The sequence below is a fragment of the Orbicella faveolata genome, unplaced genomic scaffold (assembly GCF_042242905.1).
Source record: "Orbicella faveolata isolate gen_17 unplaced genomic scaffold, um_ofav_v1 contig_14, whole genome shotgun sequence".
Taxonomy (NCBI): Eukaryota; Metazoa; Cnidaria; class Anthozoa; order Scleractinia; family Merulinidae; genus Orbicella; species Orbicella faveolata.
The window spans coordinates 6,400,518-6,424,012 of record NW_028301541.1 but is presented as its reverse complement, the minus strand read 5'-3'; the positions used below and the strand labels follow the sequence as shown (position 1 = coordinate 6,424,012).

At 39.8% G+C, this 23,495-nt stretch overlaps 1 protein-coding gene across 1 annotated transcript; it reads right to left on the bottom strand.

Moving 5' to 3' along the window:
• Positions 1-1,124: 1,124 nt before the first annotated feature.
• On the bottom strand, positions 1,125-23,419 carry LOC110068426 (uncharacterized). Its single transcript, XM_020775803.2, has 19 exons — positions 23,267-23,419; positions 23,017-23,126; positions 22,868-22,931; positions 20,460-20,692; positions 19,309-19,372; positions 18,618-18,703; positions 18,094-18,143; positions 16,630-16,664; positions 15,899-15,944; positions 14,948-15,076; positions 13,303-13,492; positions 11,057-11,391; positions 8,759-9,156; positions 6,268-8,389; positions 5,750-5,844; positions 4,667-4,700; positions 4,117-4,224; positions 3,671-3,721; positions 1,125-3,153 (listed from the first exon to the last, which is right to left on the bottom strand). Exons 2-19 carry the CDS (start codon positions 23,105-23,107, stop codon positions 3,088-3,090), a joined length of 4,197 nt encoding a protein of 1,398 aa, XP_020631462.2. The 5' UTR covers positions 23,108-23,126; positions 23,267-23,419; the 3' UTR covers positions 1,125-3,087.
• Positions 23,420-23,495: the final 76 nt, after the last annotated feature.

The window sequence follows — 23,495 nt, the reverse complement described above, 5'->3', positions numbered from 1 at the left end:
AAATATTTCCATTAACAGATTCACGAGCCCACAACAGAAGAATCCTCAACATCCAAGACCAAACTGGTTAGTTAATAAACTTGCATGACAAAAAGCCAGTTTAAGACCAGCCAGAGTTCGTAATGTTGCTATCATCTGTTGATACTTGACATCACCAAATAAGCAGAAACGCAATAGCTGTGAAGACGAAAATCATGACTGCTTCAAGGACTGCAGACGATGGGGAATTACCTCGCTTTTCCTTCAGCTTCCGTATCATATCCATGCTTTAAATCGGCAAGCAACTTGATTGGTGTCACCCTTTTCAAGAAAATAAAGATAACTTAAGGAAGCTCTTGTTTTCAAAACCGCACCTCTATACATACAAATGCGTCACTAAAATTTTAATGTATTCAAAGAAAATTTTAAATCAAGTGTTACATCATCGGTCGACTGATGTTAAATTGTTTAGCTCAAATGTCACAGTTATCACGAAATGAAACTTCGTTGTCTAATTAATAAACCAGAAGCTAACAGAGGAGTTGTCCGTATAACGTATTATAATATTGTTGAAAGAAAATATAATAGGTATTTTCATTAGATCTAATGTATGGAAACGCATATGATCATTTTACATGTGAATACAGCCACCTGTCGATCTCGTTAACTGGCCAGGACAAGTTTCAAGAAATTACCATCTGCAACATGTTTGTTTGCAAAGTTTGACGCTCTCTTGTTTACCCTTCGTGTATGTAGTCACGATATGGACTATTTTGCATTATCATAACTGGCTAGTAGCTTACTATTTTATTATAAAATTCAATCCGGTTGGTTACATAAGCACTCGTTACGATCAAAGACGTCGGAAATCGTGCGCGGACTTTAGATCTCGGGTAGCATCGCCAGCAAGTATGACCTATATCGCGTTTCACAGTAACCTCGTTCCCAGGGCCTCTCTCCAATGAGGAAAACTCCACAAGCTAGTTCAACCAAGTTCAACCTCGTTCCCAGGGAGTGGAGCGAAAAAAAAGAGAGTCCCTGGGAACGAAGTTAGAGCAAGCCCATCAAGCGATGGTACAGTGAAAAGTCAAATGCTCCAAGAGTATTGTAAACCCAAACAAAAGACACGGTAGGGCATACAGAACTGTTTTCGATATCTGTCGTTTAATACCAATCACCTCAATTAGATGGCGACCTAAACAGTGGGTACAGCTAAACTTTATAAAGTAAACTATCTATTCACATTAGAAATTCACGTTTGTCTAAAACTATACAAAAATAATTACCCATTCCACCCTTGAGGAAAAGATTAATTAAAAGGAATTTACCCACCCTACACATACTTTTTCTTTTTTATGTCAAAGTATTGTAATAAAACATTTTACCCCCGGATACCATTACATTTAACATTTTGTAGCTGCAATATAAGGATGAGATATAAGAAACTTTTATAATTGTGAATAATTCGTATACTAATAAAATTTTCATTATCTATATGAATAATCTAAGGGAGATCGTACAAATTGTTTATATTCGTTCACACGCGAATTGCAGCAATGTCTATGAAAACTAGTTTCGTGGGTTAAGAAAAAAACCCAGTCACTTCTTTAAGCTGTTTTATGAGTACAAAATGTCTGTGTTACAACTGATAAAAACGCGAAAATTCGCGGACACTTTTTCGGTTTCTAAGGCCCTGTTAACAAGCAAGTAGGGTAACCCTAGCACCTAGTGCTAGGGTTACCCTTGCAAGAAGGTCAAAGATAGCCCGCGTTTACAAGCAAAATTTTTCAATTAGGGGTTACCCTACAACCCTGGCCAGCCACGCTTCAGTTAACCTAGTAAATAATTCAAGCAACCGCCCAAGGTTATATTAGTGCCAGGGTAACCCTACCTGCCTTGTAAACACGTCCATGAGAATAACAAGAAATGTCGGAGTGCTAGGGTAACCTTCTTGCTAGGGTAACCCTAGCACTAGAGTAGCCTGCAGAGCAGGCGAGATTTTTTCGAGCGAGCGCTCACATCGTAAAAAGTTCAGCCGCCATCTTGAATTCTTCATGCACTGGAAGACTGGAGAGAGAAAGAAAGTTCTACCAAGGGGGTGAACGATAGGAAAGAGGAAGGATAGGGGAGGGGATCCCCCACCGTCTAACATGGCGGTCTAACATGGCGGTCGCAAGGTTGTAACGCTAACTCGCCCCAATAAGACGCCGGGACTGCAGGCTAGCACTAGAGTTACCATACCTCCTTGTAAACAGGGCCTAAAATCCATCAAGACTGGTTTCAGTATGATTGCTACAATCGCTGCCTTAAAAAGTTCTGTGATCGTTACGATCATACGGAAACCACTCTCTAGCGATCGTTGCACGATCGTAGCGACGACTGCTTAACGACACACTTTCGTTCTATATAGACGATCGTAGGGATGTTCGGGAATCAGTGGTCGTATGGGTCGATCGTTCAACTTTTTCTGTGGCGATCGTAACCATGGTAGCAATCATAAGGAAACCAGCCTTTGGGATGCGAGACTACTCGTGGTCAATATGACATAAACAAAAAATAAAAACGCAAATTAAATACACTTTATAAATACGCTGCGTGATCTTGATTTAAAGTACAAGCGCACTGTTTTCAGAAAAAAAAGAAACTATATAAAAATCGCTCGTATAAAGAGAAAAACATTAACCGAGGCGTCTAAACAGCGAACGATGATCGAAAGTTGAGTTTGTCGCGAGTTTGCTAGCCGTAAACTATACCTCCCACGAAACAGGATGAGCCGGTTTGTACGCTGGATAAACGGTGTCAGCCCTAGGGGTTACTGAGAGATAAAACCTGTATTCAGAACAGCTCGTGGGGCAATTTTTTTTAACGTTCAGTAGTCGCATGCGACCTGTTCTATAAATTGTAAGATATCCAGTAAAATCGCAGTGCACTAACTTAGTACCCAGGTATTCATGACGTCACAAACTCATTTTTGTTCTCTCGGCGCTAGGTCACTCGTTCCCAGTACCTTGATCGCGCGCATACGGACTAGTCGGACCATTTTCTACATACTTCATAACATATCTAACTACAAGAATTGCACCCGATTTTAAAAACTATTCAATCTGATCACTTTTTTCCTCCCATTTTCTCAAATAACGATTTCATGGCCAAAGTTCGCTGTTGACGTTTTTCCTGAAACGTAAAATGAAACGTTAATATCACAACCTGAGTAAACACGAAAGACTACGTACGTAAAAAAAAAATACGAGTACTGAAAAACAAGGTTAAGTTTGCGTACGAGCCAAGTGACCCATCAGGACTGTGCTTATCCTGGTTTCAGTAGCATGAAGCAACTAGGAGTATTTCTACTCCCCCCTGGATACTACAGGATTGATTTCAGCTTTATTCCATGCTATACGGTACGGACGTTTTGTGGAGAGAAACCAAGAGGAAGTTCGTGCTTTTCACTTACAAAACCATCAGGTGAAGGTAACTTTCCAGGGATTTAATTCAATTTCAGACTGGGTTTCTGGCCTTCCAGTGTCACCAATGAAAATAAATATATCGGAATATTACAGTGAGAAAATAAACTTTGTAGAGCAATCGACTTCTAAACTGAATTTTTGCGCACCGGGCAAAATGACTCAATTAAGCGCACTTCAAGCCCTCCAGTTGGCAAGTTTACATGTTCTTACAAAACGACACAAACCTTCTCCTCTTGAGCTTTCCTCTTTCTTTCATTTTCCTCTTCTATTTTTCGCTGAAGAAAAAGCAATCAGATATTTTTATGTAACAGACTAAAAAAAGTGCGTAATAACAGTATCTTACCTACAAGTTGTTTATCTCGGAATAGAAACTTTGCTATAGTTTTGCAGTTTCCAGCTCAAAATACAAATTGTCTCCAGTGATAGTCACACTATCCTTTTTATCTTAGTTATGAGAATTTGTTAGTAAATCAAGACAATATCACCTAGTTGATGATTATCTATATCCTCATCTCCCGTATGCTTGAAAATGTAATGACGTTGCATGGAAAAATTAGATTTTGATCACTCGGCGCAAATTCTTATTATCCAATCAAAAAACAGTCCAAACATTTACGAATAAGTCTTACAATAAGACTATCAGAAAAAGGTTTCTGTTCTTTCAACCGACCTGCTTCTCTGATTTGCTCGCTTCTTCTTTCCGTTTTATTTCCAACAAAACGTTTTCCCTTTCTTTTTGTAGTTCCTCTTCTCTTCTTCTCTCTTCTTCTTTCTCGATCTACCAAAACAAAGTTTAATCAAACGGATTAATTAGACTCCTCGATTTGGGGCTTCGTCCCTCGGCAATTACAAGTCAATACCTAAAGACCTCGAGTTCGCTGTCTTACTTGTAAATCTTAAGTCCATGTTTTTCCATAACTGGAATCCCTGTGTTTCTAAGACAAACATAACTACGGATCCAAAAAAACTTGAATTCCAGCTTCCCCTTGGGATAAGTAACTCTCTAATTTTACTTGCCCTGGGAAGTCTTAGTTTGCTCCTTCAATTATTTAGTTGGCAAACGATTTGGCCGATCCCGTGGTCACTGGGCAAGTGAGAATGAAAAAATTACTTGCCAAGTAGGAAAATCTATTTGTCCTGGACGACCGGAGAGCACTTTTTTCGCGCAGACTGTGCAGAATTTTTTTTTTTTGTTCAACAAAAAGCTGACAATTTCTTACCTCGATCCTGCTCTTTTTTGTCTCCGACTTATCCCTAAAACAACACATACAAAATGAAAAGTCATTTTGTTAAAATAAAAACAGCTTTTAGCTCACAGTCAAATAAAAGGCAGAACAACGTAACAACCCTAAACAACGTGATACAAGGAAACTCTTTCAACGAAAAAGATTACTGCAAAACGTAGCTAGATAGCACACTTCCTCTAAAATACTAAGCCACGGTACAATTAGTTAACGCGTATTATGACATCACTAAAACAAAGCGCGCGCTCTGACTGGTTAATTTAGAGTCTACTATTTGCCCATGGGTGTACGCTACTGACGTGTGTGCTAATGTTTACAAAACAAATCTTTTGACACACATTTTTTCCAAAGTAATGGCCGACGTTCTTCTGCTAGAAATGCGAAACTGTCTTAACAGTTGTCTGAAGATGAAACTTTATCGAGTTACTGATGTGCAGTCGGTTGTCATGAATGAATTTTCGCGCGCTTGTTTTCTCTTGTCATGTAAGACTACACGAACATTTTTTTGTGATGTAGCTCAATAAAAGGACTTCTGTTGTTCCAATGTCTCAATGTTATGTTATAAAACAAATGGTAAACGCCATAGCGTGCACTATTGAGTTATGGATGCACTTGGGAGGTTTGCTAAGCACTCAAGAAGCCAGAGTCCCACGAGGCTATCGCCTCGTGCGACTCTTACGCTTCTTTCCTGCTTAGCAACCTCCCGCGTACATCCATAACTCAATAGTGCACGCTATGGCGTTTACCATTTGTTAAACAGAAAAGTTACACTCAAGACCGTGTTTGACCACATTTCCAAACACCGAGAAGAGATTTGAAAATATGACGCGTAGCGGAATATTTTGGACGAACTTCGAGGTGTTTGCAAATGTGGTCAGACACTGTCTTGAGTGTTTGATCATATCTTCTCAATCGAAACTAAGACTAGGGAGAAAATAAAGAAATGATACCGTAAAAATCTATGCTAATTAAGATCAGATGTCCAAACACCGTCTCGGTCATGATTTCCTTTGTTTAAACGTTTAAACTCGATAAATTATTAATGATTTGAGAACTAACTTAACGTCAGTCCCTTCTTGAGAGTGTAACACGGTTTCCCAGTGTGCAGCCATTGAATGAGTCAGAGAGTCTCGGTTTGATGGAGGCTTCTTAACCTGATGAAATACAATAGTCATGTACATGAACAAATTTGAACTGTTCAACTGAGCAAGGCTTATATATTGTTGGTGTATACAGTGAGCTCTCTCTAAGACGGACACATAGGGCGCGACCCTAGCTATCCGCAGTAAAGAGAGATCAGTCACAGGGTCGCGTGCCTATTATCAACCACGTTGATACTGATGACGTGACACCGCATAGATCCTTGAAGTGTCTCTCAAAGATTGGTTGTCACGCAATAACGATTTTCGCGCGCCGTGACAACCATCAGATAGATCACAAAACTTTTCCGGCGCGAATCTCAGCGGGGCTAAAATGAGCGCGCAAAGCGACCTGCCATACTGTTTTCTCCAAACATATCATAAAGGACTTAAGGTGACCATCTGGAAAATCGCATTGAAGCATTCTAACTTACTCACCTGAATTTTGCTGGGGAGTGGATTTCTTTTGATCTCATTCAGACTCATCTCTTTCTTGGTAGCGGGAACTTCAGCTGTTTTCTTTTTCTCTTCTTCAAGGCGATGCTTTTTCTCCCTCTCTGTAATCTCCTTCTTCACGAACTCTTCACGCATGCGCTGTTCTTCTAGCTCTTTTTGTATCCTTGAATCGGAAAACGTCGGCAAACCGTCGACTGCATCGGTTTGGTCTCCGTTGAACGAAACTCTTCGAAGAACATTGAATGAACTCCTATCGTCATTTTGTCCCTTTTTCAAAGACAAATCTCCTACGCTTTTTGCTTTGGATAATTTGCCTTCCCTTCCTCCAACACGCCGCAATAACTCTTCTTCTCTTTCGATTTGAGCCTGCGCTCCTTTACCAAACACATCGTCAGCGGAAAACGGCGCTTTCTTGCCGACAGATCCCGGCTGTGAGTTTCGCTCAATATTGAGTGAATATCGCTTCTTTCGTAACTCTTCCTTGGAATCCTTCCTCGCTCCTGCCTTTTCGAAGTTAGCTTTCCTTAGCTTAACCCCAACGCTGGTGTATTCCTCGTTAGCTTCTGTTTTAGAGGCGGGTTCATCTTGATCGAACCCTTCGGTCGGGTGTTCAAAACTGGACGCGCGTCTTCTTGGCAGTGTATTTTCTTGTTTACTCTCCTCTAACGCTTTCAAAACTCGCTGCTCGAGAATCAACTTATGTGCAGCAAAGGCTGTTTTCCTCGATGCTGCTTCTTGCTCATAGCCCTGTTGTCTTTCAGCATTGTCTTTGTGGCGTTCCTCTGCTAGCCTTCGTTCGTGTTCTCGCTGTTTTTTCCTCTCTTCTTCTTTTAACAGCTTCAAACGCATCAACTCTTCGGCTTCCTTCTGGTCGACCTCTCTCCTTATTTTGTCAAGGTCTGCTTTCTGTGCTTCCCTTCTCTTCCGTTCCTCTTCTTGCATCTGTCTAAACAGTTCTTTCTCCTCTTGTCTTTTCCGTCGCGCCTCTTCGTCCTCCGCTTTCTTTGACTGCACTTCACTGCTGTCTGCCCCGTTTTGTATTCGCTGTTTGGCATCGACCTCGTCCGCAGGAGGTGACTCGACAATGACCGCGTTCGTTTGCGGAACAACTGTTTCTAGTTTAGTCTGTTTCTTCACTGAAGCCGTTTTCCCACCCAATCCGTTTGTCTGAGACGTTTCTCTAGGACTATGCTCTTTCGCTTTGACTTCATCGCTTCCTATTTCAACACCTTTGTTTTTCTCCATTTGTTTCTTCGCTTGAATTCGCCGCGCGACTTCCGCCTCCTTCTTAGCTTCTTCTTCCCTGACTTTCTGCCTCTCAATCTCCAGCTCAACGAAGCTTTTCCGATTCTCAGCCTTCCTGTTCACTGCTGCCTTTGTGGTATCTTTCGTTCTGCGAATAACGGGCTGGGTCTGCGACTGAGGTTGCGGCTGTGGCTGCGGCTGACTGAACACAGGCTTCTGAACTAGACGATTTTCACCAGGCCTTTTATCTACCTCATTGCTTACACCGCCATCACTTTCGCTTAAATCGATAACACTCCCCCGTTTGGAGGAAATCCGAAGCCCTTCAAAATCACCGCCGTCTAGAAAGTCTTTTTTCTCGTCAAATATTGGTTTCTGAACGAGATCTTTGTTTTGAAACGCGGACGGATGTTCGTCCTTTTTCGTATGCTTCAATTTCTGTTTCTCCATCTCAGCTCTTTCCTTTTCTTTGATTTTCTCGATCTCAATACGCGTCAATTCTTCCCGTATTCTCTGCTCTTCCAGTTCTTGTTCAATGACTCTGCCAGCTTCTGTCTTAGATAACGGGGCTTTCTTCACCTCCTGCCTTTCCTGCGCCAGAGAAACTTGATGCTCGAGTTTTCGTCGTTCTTCCTCGAACGTCACTCTTCTCTGCTCAGCAATTCGTTTATGTTCTTCCTCCTGTTCATCAAGCTCTTTGCGAGCTTTCCGCCGCATTTCATCATCCAACTCCCTCTGTTTTGCTCTTTCCTCATCCTTTCTCTTCTTCTCCTCCAAAACAAAAGGGATTAGTTCTTCTTGCGTCAAACTGCGCGGCGATATTCCTCCGGTGTTGCTCAACTTGGCATCGTCTGTGGTTCTGCAACAAACAGCAGAGATCCGTAAATACTGGTTATACGGTGCTTCCTAGTGGTATACTTCACAATTATTCCACGAGCGCGCGTTGGATATGAGATGAGGGAACGACCGAACGACCGACCGTAAACAAACAAACACAGAGACGGAGACAGACAGACAGACAGACAGACAGACAGACAGACGAACGGACTGACTGACAGATGGACGGACGGACGCACAGACAGACAGACAGACAGACAGACAGACGGACGGACAGAAACAGAAGTAAACAACATAGTACCTGACCTTCGTTTATGGGAAATCTCTCGTCCTCTTCTAGTTTTAGAAACGGACAAACAAAGAGACAGACAGACAGACACAACCACCATACCTAGCTTGGTTTCCAAGGAATCCCTCGTCCTCGTCCAGTTTTAGAAACAAGCCATCCATTCTACTTGTCGCGGAAGACTGAGCAGTTGGTGCCGTGGTGACAAGAACCGTTTCTTCTACTAAACTTGGTTTCGTCGTTATTTCTCCCGTGTTATACCAAGAGGCTTCTCTTTCCCTGTTCGTTGTATATGCGTCATTGTTTGCCGGCATCTGAAGAGAACTCGTTTTCTCGTCGTCAGTCCTGTTTCCGTTCATAGTGTTTGTGTCACTAGTACTGTCGCCAATACTCTTGGATTCCAAGTCTATGAGCTGTTTCGTTCCCGAGGATAAATCACCGTTTATCGTGGGCTGCGGATGGCTTGGGGACGAGCCGTTCATGGACAAAAAGCTATTGTTGTCCTAACAAGAGAAAAAGGTGATAACATAAGACTGGAATAATCTTCTATCTATTTTCTAGCTTTATCCTGTTGCCCCTTCAGTACCAAATAACAGACCTTTCCAATTATCGCATTCCAACAAACACTGACGCCGAGTCGAGGTCAGGGTGGACAAAAATACAGCAAATGTATGAAAATGTCCACCCCAGCCTCGCTCTGGTACTATTGTTCGTACGTATTGAAGCGAAAGGTTTATTAAGTTCCAGGCTTCCAGACTGCAGGAACGGACAAAATAGACCCGCGAACGAAACACAGGACATGGAGAGGAAAGTCGAAAGCAATCCATGCTCCTATATGTTTATAGAGCCGGCAAACTATGCGTTCGTGGGTTGATTGGGGAGAAATTTTGTGCTTGTACAAATTTAGAAGCAAGTAACTAAGAGTTTAAAATTAAGTTGAAAAAGCTGCATCACGATAGATTAACACACTTTTGCGTTGAACAAAAGATGTCGAAGGGAAGCTAAAAATAATAGTTTACCACGGGATTAGAAAGGGGAAAAAACTTGTGCTTACACAAGTTTAAAGGCAAGCAACAAATAGTTTTAAATAGAGTTTAGACATGAGCTAAATCATGACGAATTAAGGCATTTTTACCTTTATATCGAAGGGAACCTTAGGATAATAATTTAATAAAGCGAAAAAACATCAAAGAAGTGATAATAAATCAAAACGGAACAAGGATGGTTAAGGATTGAAATAACTGAGACGAATATAAATTAAGAACAATGATTTCGAAGGAGGAAGGCGAAATTTTTCGAGATACAATTACGCAACCATGACGTCAAATCCTCAAGAGAAATATAGAAACAACTCTCTTTTGGAAATAAAATTAGCCATGCCAATATCACGTTTTGTGGACACAAATTTAAATAACCGAGTATTCTAGCCTGTAAATTCTATTCATGAAAATAAACCTGATTGTGGCAAAACTTGTTTTCATATACAAAATCGGAAATGATCTAGAGTGTAAAATTAAAAGCGAGTCAACGCCATATTGGTTTGTTAGCTCATGTGGTGATTACTTCCCGATACTGAGACTTTCAGTTCAGTCTTTACGAAGACAATATTCAGAATATCACATTCACGTTAACACAGCTTTATTTTCACGGTTAGGCCCATCGTCCACATTAATCCGTCACGAAAACGGAACTCTTCGAAAAGACTCTTCAAACCGGAGGAAATTCAAAACACCGGCATTTCGTTTTCTTGTGGACGGAAAACATTTTGAAAACGGAGCTTTTCGAAAACGATGGCGTCACGATAATCACGTGATTTCCCTGACTGAGTTTTCCTCAAACACAAATCCAAAATGACCGGTGATTGTTGCGTCTTTGAATTCTTCCGGCGTAGTGTGGACGGAAAACATTTGATGCGTTTTCGGAGTGAAACCTCCGTTTTCAAATTCCTCCGGGGTGAATAGTGTGCCTCAGGCAAAACATTAACAGTATTGCAGCTTGTTTATTGAGCATATTGACGAAAAACGTCTGTTAGCTTAGATTAAATTCATCTTGCAAAGACTGGGTGAAAGTTGCAGCGTCCAACGATTTTCGAAAAGATGCGAAAGAATAAATATAATAATAATGAAAATTCATGATAATTATACCGTTTGACGTGAAAACGATGGTTGCTAAAAACCTCAGTCGCCCTCTGGCGGTATTGCCTTGTGTGTCAAGCATATTCACGTGAGAAACGCCTCGATCGAATGATATTCTAGTCGAACACTGCCGGAATAAAAGCAAAAGGCAGTTAACAATTAAACCATGGATGTTTAAAATTCGTAGTTCGTCAAGTAGAAAACTGAAATACATTGGTTTCGTCCGTTCTTTGGTTTATTTGTTTAAGACGTTTCTGTATTAACTTACCTGCACAGCATGGTCAAGTGATTTCTTCTCCGCTTCTTTGTTGCTGTCCTGAAATTGGCCTTCCTTTCTTATCGACTCAGAAGTTTCGTCTCGTCTTTGGTTCAATTCTTCGCTGTTGTTTGAGTAAACAGAATGCAATCTGTCCGTATCTATACCGTTGCTGACTCCATTAGCGGCCGGGGACGTTGAACCAGAAGATGTTTCGGAGGAATTGGAGCTAAAAGGCTCGTGGTCTTCACTCAAAACGATGACTGTACGTCCAAACTGATCTTGCCTGATATTTGCTGTGTGTAACACTGGTACTGAAGGCTCCTCTGATATTGAAGCACCAAAATCTGTTGACACAACAAATGGGACGCAAAGTTGCTCGCACACTGTTTACAGTAAGGCGGTCACGCAATATACGAGTTTAAGACAAACATGTGCGTTACTGCCATTTCTGGAAAAAAGAATTCATGTCGGAAGAACCAGTATATTTGTGAAAGGGGAAGGTTGGGCAATTTTTCTGAGCAAGAATTTCTTATCAGGGTGGAGGAAGAATTGTTAATTTTAGAATGTCAGGATCGTGCAAGAACTTTTTAGTAATTTGCTCCATAAATGTACGTGTCTTTTAGGAGTATAGATTTTTTTCTCGTTTTATTTTGTGCGGGAATTATTTTCAATTGGTAATTACACAAACCCCTCATCAAAAATATAATGCCCGTTCCCTGAGACGACTCTATTGGGAATAAAAACGCCTATAGAGGCTAAAGATCAAATGCATAGGACCGATATAAATTAATATACTATATTTTTCAAAATAACTTGGACCACAGTGTCGACCTCAGTAGCAAAACTACTAACACGCCAGTAACCCGAAAACACAAGTAATCTGTTATTCAAACTTCACACAGATCAAAAATGTTCAGAGATACAACTTTTTGAAAACCTCTAGTTAGAAAGAGAATTGCACTGAAATGAGCCCACGATTTGCTTTTTTCAAAGACAGCGGCATTGCTTAGCAACAAGATTTCACATTCCAAAATTTCGCGCTAAGTTGTAATGTACGTCAGGTTCTTTTAGCATGCGATTGACTAATGTACTGTCGAAGGAACAAATTTTCCGCTTCGGCAAATATAAATTCAATGCAACACAAAGCGGTCATTGCATTGCTTTCTATGTTTTCGAGAAGCTAAATGAGTTGGTATGTGTGGAAGGTACAATCTATCGAAACAACATGTTAACAGTTTGCCGACCGATGTCCGTCGAATAACTTGTACTTTACTGTAAATAGAGTATTTTTTCAATTTAATTATTCTTGGATTTGTTATTATGACTCAATTTAACACTCTCCCCATCGGTCGATACAGAGTCGTAAATAAAACTCTACTGCACTATGGCCTCTAAATGAAAATCACTGTATTAAACGTGTCAATAGAGATTTTCACTGGTGAAAATAGAATAGCACCTGTTATAGGTAGCTAAAGAAAGAAATCTATGAATAGCACTTCACGTCCTGAGAGAGAAACACTTCACAATGATCCAAATGGCAAGATCTGGCAGATAATGTGCTGCATTGCAAGAAGAATTACATACATGCAGGCGAAGATTATTGCACTTGACTAACCATGGCGCATTGGTTGTGACAATTATAGCCTCGCGACAAAAACATGTCACAATAACCCGTATTAAAACATAAGTAGTACTTTCTAGAAACGAGGCAAGCAGCAATTACCTTTCATTTTACGACGACACAAAAATTTGACAGTTCAATTCTTTAGTTTTCTCCAAATAATATGGAATAGTGGAAAAGAATTCAACTCGCAAATAGCATTCTGTCAAGTTTCTAATCGACGTGATCGTAATTATTCAAACTACAGGAAAACAAACAGCAAAATATGCATTTAAACGTTTGGCGTTTGCGTTAAATCTCGTCTTTGTTTCTCCATCTGTCAAACATGTCTGAGAGAGAGATTGGAGGTGTAAAGGCCTTGAAAGGGAAGTTCTTTAAGATTGAGTGAAATTTTGAGCATGTGCATTGGTATAGTTGCGGAACAAAACCCGTCAAAATGGCTACCGGTCAATGTTTACTTTTCCGTCAGAACTCTTTGCAGTTTAAGGACGATTTTGCCCGGGCCAAGGCGAGTAATTAAGTCGTACAAACACCACGGAGGCAGAGTCGTGAGACTGAAACGCCAGTGGGATTAAAGCCGACTGTTATTCAGTCACGCAAAACCAATTTAGAAATTACAAAGGGGAGGTATTACCGCTCAAGTCGCCACTTTCTCTCCACAGTTTCTGTATCTCCTCGTCTACTTTATCTGTAAGAGGCGCTTTGTATTTCTTGCTCGCTCCGCGAAAGATATCTTCACCTGTAGCCTGGCGCTTTATGAGAAAACTTCGGTCAAACGGCTTGAAACTTTCTCTCTTCGACTTGTCTTTCAACTGCTGCAAGGTCTGGAAGAAAATGCAAATCAGTCAAGTTCGGGAACACATGCTAATTCGGCTGTTAAGCACGCTTGGGCGCTCAAGTGTCGCTAACACTATGAAGTTATGGCGAAAATATCACTTAGAGCTATTTAGAACTGAGGTGGAAATTTCGAGAAAACACTATCAAGAAAGCATGCAAAGAATGAGGTGCAACTAAAACTACAGTTTATTAACCAAATCAAAACAAACGAAACAACGGCCTAGTTTTATACCTCATTCTTAGTAACAGGTGCACACTACTCAGTTGTTCTACGGTTGTGCTAAAACGACTAAAATGTTTTCTATGGATTATTCTTTTTCATGGGTTAATTTTTCTAGTAACTTTGAATTTTGCAACTTTAATAAACGAACGAAACTTCCAATTTATTAGATTTAACTTGTCGGAACACTGTAGCGATAACAGAGTGGTAAAAGATGGAACTATTGTAAGTTATCAATGCTAATGATGGTATATTAACATGACAAAGAGTGTTTCCAATCGAAATAACAAGTTGAGTTCTTTATTTACTTGTATTATAATAATTTATATGCATATGGATAAAGAGTTTTCAAAGCATTACAATGCACTTTCTAGTCATTTTAGTGATTAAAAATCTTTTCTTGGCACCACTTAGGAAATCCTGCTTTGCTATAGATTAGAACACGTTTTAGCACATAAACAGAAAGATCGACGTCGCCACGAAACAATTTTCGTGTTGGACAAATCAGTAATTAGTGAGTCTGCCGAGTCTACAATGGTACCCAGGTACACTGGTAAACTAAAACCTTGCTTTGCCTATCCTTCCTCCCGCTCAAAAAAGATTTTTGGACTTTTTAGGTGTGCTTTTCAAAAGTTTCTGACGATTATCATAGCTTATAATCCACCAAATATTTTCGCTCGCGCGCGATTGGCCTAAGTTACGCATCACGTGACCGAATATTCTCCAGTTAAAACCGAGGAATATCGGAGTGATTTTTTCCCAATTTTCAAAACTGCGCGTGTTGTTGCGAAAAATATTTGAAGAATAATACACACAATATCCTCCATTTGACACGAAAATTTGCTCGGATATTTGTCCTTGGACATTATCCGTTCCTTACAGTTCACGGAACAGTTAATGTCCGCGGACAAATATATCCGAGGATATTTGTGTGCCGAGTAGGGGCTATTGTCTACATATTTTCTTCCCCGGACCCCTCCTCCGTCGGGAGTGGGGGTGGGTAAAACAACGCGGCGAGTAAGTTCTGGGGGGAAAAAATAAGTAATTGTGACGGATGCTGACATGCGGCACTTTAGAAAATGGTAGGAAAACGCCGTTGATACTAAAGAACATTCAACACGTTTTCTGACTGGATACGTTCCCCATAGTATGCAAGAAATGGAAATTAAATTGAGAGAAGGTGCTAAACAGAACGTTTCATTGGTTAAGTCTTTTTTCTTACCCGTCTTAATTCATTTTCTTCTTTTTCCAACACGTAAACTTGTCTTTCAACCTGATCTAATTCGTCTTGGATCTTATGAGCCATGGTTTCCTCCTCTACGTCACCAGCTATTTCATGGCACAGTTTCTCCTAGCACAACAGAAACGAAAAGCATGTAAACCCTTTAGACGATTAGCCTGCGTAGCAGTCTTTTCCGTTTCCTCTTAGCGGGAGAAAGCGAGAGTCAAGGAGAAAGCGAGAGTCAAGGAGAAGTCGCGCGAACGCATGGGGCGAGAGCAAAAGCTTAGGAACGGGGGGGAGGGGGTCCTCCCCCCTGCCACTAATTTTCTTGTTACTTCTGTCCCCGTGCAGCCGCGCGACTCCCGCTCGCCTGAAAGGAAGCGGAAAAGACTGCTACGCAGGCTATTAGACGATCTGAAAGATATTCCATCAAAACTTAAGCCTACTTCTAAAGCGAATGGAAGATCAAAGTTTGACTTTCTTTTTCATTCTACATGTACTTGGGAAACATTGAGCAACGTACCGCACCACATGCTATAAATCTCAATATAGCTTTCATATGGTGAATACATTGACATAATCGTCTACACAGTTTAAAGTTCGAACCACTTCGTTTAGTAAGATAAACAGAAACACATGGGAGTACTGCTCAATAGCTTTCATTTGTGTGGTTACACACCACGGTTTCATACACAGACTTCAAAGTTAGAACCACCTTGTACAGAATAATAAATAAACAGTGCCACATGAAAGTACTGCTCAATAGCTTTAATTTGAATGGTCACACACTAGGGATTTATCCCCAGACTTCAAAGTTAGAACGACCTTGTACAGCATAATAAACAGTACCACATGAAAGTACTGCTCAATAGCTTTCATTTGAATGGTCACACACCACACACTAGGGTTTCATCCACAAACTTTAAAGTTATTCCTTAATATTAATATTACCTTAAGTGAAAGACGTTTCCGCTTTTCTGTTTGAACCTCTGCGAGTCTGCAACACAAAAATGAAAACTCAGTCTTACCACTCTTAGGGTGACACAGTGAACTAGTGGTTTGAGCACAGTGGTCTCGTGATCAAGCGGTCTGTGTTGGAGCCCTGAATAAGGTCATTGCATTGTGTTCTTGGGCTAAAGACACTTGCACTCTGACTGTGCCTCTCTCCAGTCCCAGGTGCATAAATGGGTACTGGTGAATTCAATGCTCGGTGGGGCGATGGAATAGCATTTCATCTAGGGGAGAGTAGAAATACTCCTAGTCACTTCATGCTACAGAAACCCAGATATGCTCGAATGGTATAGGCCACTTTACCTGTGTACAGCACTCTTACTTTTCAATGATAGTTATTACATTCCCCATATTTTATCAATTCACTCTGTGATATTACAAACATTTCAAACACAACTTCTCCTGGCCTTGAAATGACCTTCCTTTTAAACTGTAAGAAATCATTTTCACTTTTATTTTTTACACTGCATGAAACCTCAGGGAGAACTGTGTTAAAACATGTAAAATGAAGGCAATAGGGAGGACTACCAAGAACATAACTAAAGGGAAAAATTACAAGATTTGTTTTCCTGCAAAAAGAAGCATTTGGAAGGTATGTATAAATTTGCCTGGAGCAAAATAAAAATTCCAACTGATGAATTATAGCAATATTAGTATTAATATGTACAAACCTCAATTTCTTGCTCTCATAACATTCCTCTGTCAGCTATACACCAACAATAAGAGATAGTGAGTATCAGTTAGGATGGTGTCAATTTGAATTTCCTAAAAAGTGTTTCTAAGAAATGCCACTTGCCCATAAGATGGCGCGGTGGCCTCATGGTTGGTGCACTCGTCTCCGGATCGAGCGGTCCGGGTTCGAGCCCTGGCCGGGAACATTGTGTTGTGTTCTTGGGCAAGACACTTTACTCTCACAGTGCCTCTCTCCACCCAGGTGTATAAATGGGTACTGGCGAACTTAATGCTGGGGATAGCCCTACGGTGGACTAGCATCCCATCCAGGGGGGAGTAGAAATACTCCTAGTCGCCTCATGCTACAGAAACCGGGATAAGCTCCGGCCTGATGGGCCACTTGGCTCGCATGCAGACTTTACCTTTTACCTTTACCATAAGATGATTGATGGACAGAATCCACTCGACAAACTGAAAAATCCACCAGTCCTGGGCTTTTGGAAAGGCTGAGGTTGTTCAAATTTTGGATAATGCTATCCACCAGATAAATCACTATCCAGTGGATAGCGTGGTTTGTTTTGTTAACACTTATCCACTGGATAGCCTTTGAACAAGTGCGGCAAAGGCCTTTCTTAGTTTGTAATCTTTATTGATCTTCCCTTTGGAGTATAAACAGGTGACATCTAACAGAGAGCTGAGGGTTAACACGCAACAAAGAAGTGTCCTGTCCACAACAGGATAGACATACATAGACATAAACTTTATTTAAACAAAACAGAACATCACTTTAATTTATTTCAAGATTATGATAAAAGAAGTAAAAAACTGATTTACTGATGTTTGCAGTATGGGAGTACAAGGAGGAACTAACAACTTACTATTAATAATCTGTGTCAGAGGCTGGGGACTCACAAACATGTTTAGAGATTATGGAATAACATTCCACAAAAAAAGCTGAATACTTCTAAAGTGTGCAAGAAAAGTGGGAGACGCGGTGGCCTCATGCTTAGTGCGCTCGTCTCCGGATCAAGCAGTCCAGGTTCGAGCCCTGGCCAGGGACATTGTGTTGTGCTCTTGGGGAAGACACTTTACTCTCACAGTGCCTCTCTCCACCCTGGTGTATAAATAAGTAGTGGCGAACTTAATGCTGGGGGTAACCCTGCGATGGACTAACATCCCATCCAGGGGGGAGTAGAAATACCCCTAGTCGCTTCATGCTACAGAAACCAGGATAAGCTCCGGCCTGGTGGGCCACTTGGCTCATAAGCAGACTTTACCCTTACCTACCTTTTACTGTGCAAAAAATGAAAAGAAGAATCCAACCTTTTCTATTTGTGAGATTTTCAACTGATTCTAGTCCATTTTATATGTGACAGAATTATCTAAATATATTAAGTGGAACCTAGACCTTCAAGCAGTTTTAAGGTACTTGCAAAAAAGAAAGGATATGAAAATTGATTTACCTGCTGGCTAAGAATTGACCTTGCATTTAAGCTCCCTTCAAGTGAGTTACCTGTAGAAGGCAATGCAACACTGATTTCTATGACCCTGAACATAATAAATTATGTCATTCACAAGAGATTGTGTTTGACAACATTCCAAACACCAAGAAGAGAGTTAAAAATACAACGTTCGGCATTAGGTATTTTTGATGAACTTCAAGGTGTTTGATAAAGTTGTGGAAACACTCAGCTATTGGCTGGTGTTCCCACAGCATTTCCTGTTCTCCCAAACTTTCACCTGTGTTTCTTATAACTCGATAGAAACACAGAAAGTGTTATCTATTTCTTGATGAAAACTTTCTGACTGAAAGACCTTAGAGTTTCATTTCACTTGTTCAAAGTTGCAATAACCATAAAGCTTAAAGAGTTCTGAACAAGAAAAAATATTCTTTTACAGGTAAATCTAAACTTTGACAAAAAAAAACTTAATTTACTTTGCATATGAGTCATGTACTCAAAGTTATACAACATTATTTTTTATCTACCTTGCTTAGAAAATCTTGCTAAATGAAGTGCTATGAAAAATTCTTCAAGAGAGAGTTTTCCATCGCGGTCAATATCAGCTAAGTTCCTGTAAAATAAAGCAATTCAAGCCATAATGATCAAACATAAACAGTTTATATTGCAGTACCATTATGATTATAAAATAAGCAGTTTGTTGTCAGGCTATAAATGGTGTATGCGCAGTCACCATTTTCCCTTGGTCAAGATTTCTTTCAAAGGTCAACTTTAACATTTTTGTTCTGTTTGTTTCAACATGTCATGGTACTAAAAACAAAATTGTTACCAACTATCAATCATGAATGGTTTCTATCCCCCCCCACCCCGCCCCCCCCCCCCCTCCATTAAAGTAAGACACTTGACATAATGTTCTGAGAGATAAAGAAGTATGGTTACTGAAAACAAATAAGAAAGTCATTACCAGTACTTCCAGAGTTGTCATTACTGTGTCTGTAATACATAACATTGTTCAAAGCTGAGTTAATTTGATGCTAGCCCTTGATGTGTACAGGTAAGAATTTGTCTTTTGTCTATTTAACTTACCAAAGAAACAAGTTTGTTTTGACCATGATGATCAAGGAAACAAGTGACTCAAAACTTGTTGACAGCCAAGGAAGACTACTAATAATTCTTAAATGTAATCTACATTTTACTCGTTATTTTTTATCGACTCACCAAATTCTTGCCAGAACATCCTCTGGAAGTTCAGACCAAGTAAGAATAGAACAGGCTGTTTCAGCTGGAATAATAATAATACATAACCCTAGTATTGAGACTGTTTAAAAGTTAATTAACACTGCTTCACAAGGAAAGATCTATATTTTAAATTTAACACGCCCATTTGTTAGTTGTGTTCCACACCTTTAGGTATCACTTGCTCTCACTTGATAAGAGTGTATAATATTTGTAAACTGAGGCTAGCAACAAGTAGAAGATGAATGCACAAGGTTTATGATTTTGTTGGCCCAAATTACCAGGTGGGATGTGCAATATTTTAAAACATTTACAGCTAAGAGCTTGTTGTCTCTCTAAATCAGTCACTGCTCCACAACTGCTTGGATTTTCAGTTCCAGCTTCATGCTGATCCCTGTTCCGTTTTACCTCCCTACTATGGCCATCACTTTAAACATCCAGTTAATGGCCAATATTTCCCTCTATGAGATGTGTTTGCAGAGAATCATGGTAGTTGTATTCATCAAAACAAATATCCAGTCCAAGATGATGAATACAACTACCATGATTCCCTGCAGGTGCATCTCAGAGAGGGAACTGGACATTCTAGACTCAACTTAGGTAGTGAGAGTTTAAAGAAAAGTTTACATGTAACTGCTCAGACTTTCTACAGACCTTGTACAACTATAAATAAAAGAAAAACAACTCTCTAGGCAACTTTCAATTCCCAATGCTGAAAATGTTTGGACCCTGATTCCCTTCCTTTCTAAATATCAACCTTTTAAAACAAGCCAAACAAAGAAAGCTGTTAAGTGTAGTTTAATTTTGAAATTCCTAAAGTTAATGTAAGAAAGGACTTAAACTTCTGAGTCAAAATAAGACAACTTTGTGTCCATGAACTTCCTGCAATACAGTAAAAGAAATAACTTAATAGACACTATGTGTTGCCAAAGCAATATGATATAATTTTCTGTACATAAATGCATATGTTGTGATTCAATTTTACCCTTGTTATTTTCCATTGTTTTATCATAATGAACATAAAACAAAGGAAAATACCAGATTGTACCAAGGGTAATTATTAATTGAACCACAACTATTAAATGCAGGTCCTGAAAGTAAGAAAGAGATAGGGACACTTCACGCAGCCTTACCATCAATATATCCTGTCTTCTCATTATTTTTCCACATGAAAGCTTTCTCATACACTGCTTTCTCCTCGTCGGTCACTGCAGGAATGTTCACATGAGGTAGATGCGTTGGAGTCAGAGTCTGTGGCAGCTTGAGAGGAATATCAGTGCCTTTTAGACGACTCTGAATAAGATGCATGGCTACAGCAAATTCGGCAATGTCTAACTTGTTGTTTCTTGTCACATCGGCAAGTTTCCTGTTAACATGACAGTTCATGACAATGGTGTTAATTGTAGCTTCAACATTTAGAGCATGTATTTCAATTTTGGAAACATCCTCGTCCCCAGAGGCCGTGCTTCTTTTGGTCAGCACCAAGAATCGGGACCTCTGGCCTGACCCAATTTTCTGAGCATGCGCAGAGTATTCATTTCATATTCTCAGCCAATCAGATTTGCCAAATTTGGTGTTACGTCCATGAATCGTGGACTTTCAGTGTTGGACTGGCCCAGAGGCTGCGATTCTTGGTGCTGACCGAAAGGAGTACTGCCTCTGCGGATGAGAATGTTTAGGAAAATATAAGAGATCTTTGCCTATGCCACTGCTTACATTTTGCCTCATTAGCTTATGTCTTTGTAGAGAGAAGCCTCCATGATTGGAAAAAGAACTCCAAGCAGTATAGAGCTTCTAAAACTTGGTAATTTGTGAAATGTTTAGCTCTTTGGGTGTAATATTGAAGATGCTGCCTTTAAAGAAAACTGCAAATGTCTTGAGAGGCAAAAGCACAGCTAATGATCCTATACACTGAATGAAAAATTGTAAGTTTCTCAAACCCATATCATAAAATAATTATTACTTAAGTATCATTATCCTGAATATATTTTGCTAAAATTCCTTAGGACAGTCAAACGTGTCATGCATGCCCCAGCGTGCAAAGAAAGTCACGTCCAAATAGCCTGAGGCCAGTCTATTTTCCAGTCGTGCTAATGCATTCTGTCCCTCACTCGCCTAACAGGCAAGTAAGATTTCTTTGAAAAATTTGTGAGAAAACTCAAATAACAGAAGCACTATAAGAGATGTAATTTTGGGGGTGGGGGGAGGGGGGGTTGTGAAAATGACTTTTGAGCTAGTAGTTTACAGTTACAGCTTGCATGAGAAGCAAGTTGGCTAAAAAAATTTTTTTTTTGCCCTAATGCCCTTCCAGTATTTAGAGTTGATATTTTTCTGGCTCGATCAGACAGCGAACGAAGTGCTCATGCTAATAAGACAAATATTGTAAACAAAGATTTGTCCATAGAACCCAAAACTTGATTGCCTCTCTTGACAGCATGAAGAAGCTATACACACTGGATAAAACTAAAGAAACCCATTTCATTATAGATTTTGTTCAGGGGACAATATTGTATTTGAGAGTGATTGTGCAGTATATTTTCATGTCATTTGTCATTGGAGTGAAAAAGTTACTTGCTTTCCTAAGAAATTTTGCTATGTTTAATTCTGGATACAAATTTGAGAGAACACACAAAAAAAATTCGTAAATAATTTGGTTTCATGCTGTCAAATTCCTTCACTCTTGAAAGAAAGCCACTAGCCATGGACCCCAAGACTTAAATATAACATATAACACAAAATCACACTCTGATTGTCTGTGAGTCCCTATTGTTAATAATTGAGAGGATTAAAACTGATGGTATGTGTTAATGAGATGAGAATTCAGTCATGAGGTTATGAGTGTGAGTTAGGTCACTTCCTAAAAACAACATTTTTAATACAACCACTACAGGCTTACAATTTTTCATAAAATTGTATTGCTCCTGTAAGGAAGTAAACCCCATTAAAGAAACTAACAAAGTTTATTATTTCCCCACGCTTTAGCAGGCTTCATTGTTTTAATGTGAAATCATGCATGCTAAAAAGGGGGGTTAACCTTCGTAGTGAGAAGGGTCATCCCAACTTCCATGCAAAGAGAACCTAGAAACGTTATCCACAGCATTCTATAACAACATAGCAGATTCAAGACGTCAAATGGGCTTCTACAATGTCCTATACAATACAAGTTTTATTGTGTTTGCCAGATAATATCTAAGCCGTTGTACAAAACAAAAACACAATACATATTTGTATTCAAAACAAACCGTCATCCCGTTCATTCTAGAAAAACAGAACTAATTCTCGGCATCTGTCGCGCCGGATTTATAAATAAATGTCTGTTACTGGGAAACGGTTTTAACTCTAATAGAAACTGTTTAAGGTCGTATTAGATTAAAAGGGTCGTTAGCAAAATCACTAAATAGAAAATTACGACCACAAATTTGCAGGCTCAATGGCATGGCCTTGCCTTGCATTGAAAAACACCTCACGAACGCGCAACCAAAAATCGATTTAATTTCTTGATAGTACAAGAGTAAAATAACCAAAATAAATTTATACAAACCATATTTTGCTCAGCTCCGGTAGAGGCAATTTCGATCGTATAAATAAAGAACGAGCTTGCTCTCCTGAAATATTAAAAATATTTGAATAGCTGAGTGTTAACCGCCATATTAAAAACATTTCTGGTGAATTTGATATTTCACCGCGTACCAGATAGATATCTGTCTTGAGGTCTTTGGCTGTAAAACAATGCATCGTGGCGAGTTCTTTCCTCCTCAGATATCACCCACTTTAGATCCATGTCAGGCTGTAGAAGCGACCTGCAAAGAAGGAAGACTTCATTAATAAAATTTGCTGGGATCTTTCATTCATATTGCTGTAGATCAAGCTATGTCGAACTTCATGGAGACATACCTTCGAGTAATAAACACAATTTTCATAATCAGTGATAATGATTTACCTTCGGGTAGCCACTCATTGCTTTAATTCACCAATATACGAAGAATTCCTTTGCTTTTGGCTCTAATATTGACGAAATATTCCCCAGCCGTCCACATTTATTCCCATTTTGATGTCATGCCAAGTTTGTGTGCACACGGTCACGGTGTCTAGTTTCCATGAACGCGCGGCACGAGAGCGCGCGATCAACTCTCGATGAAATATTCGTAGTTTTTTCTCCGACTCTTGTC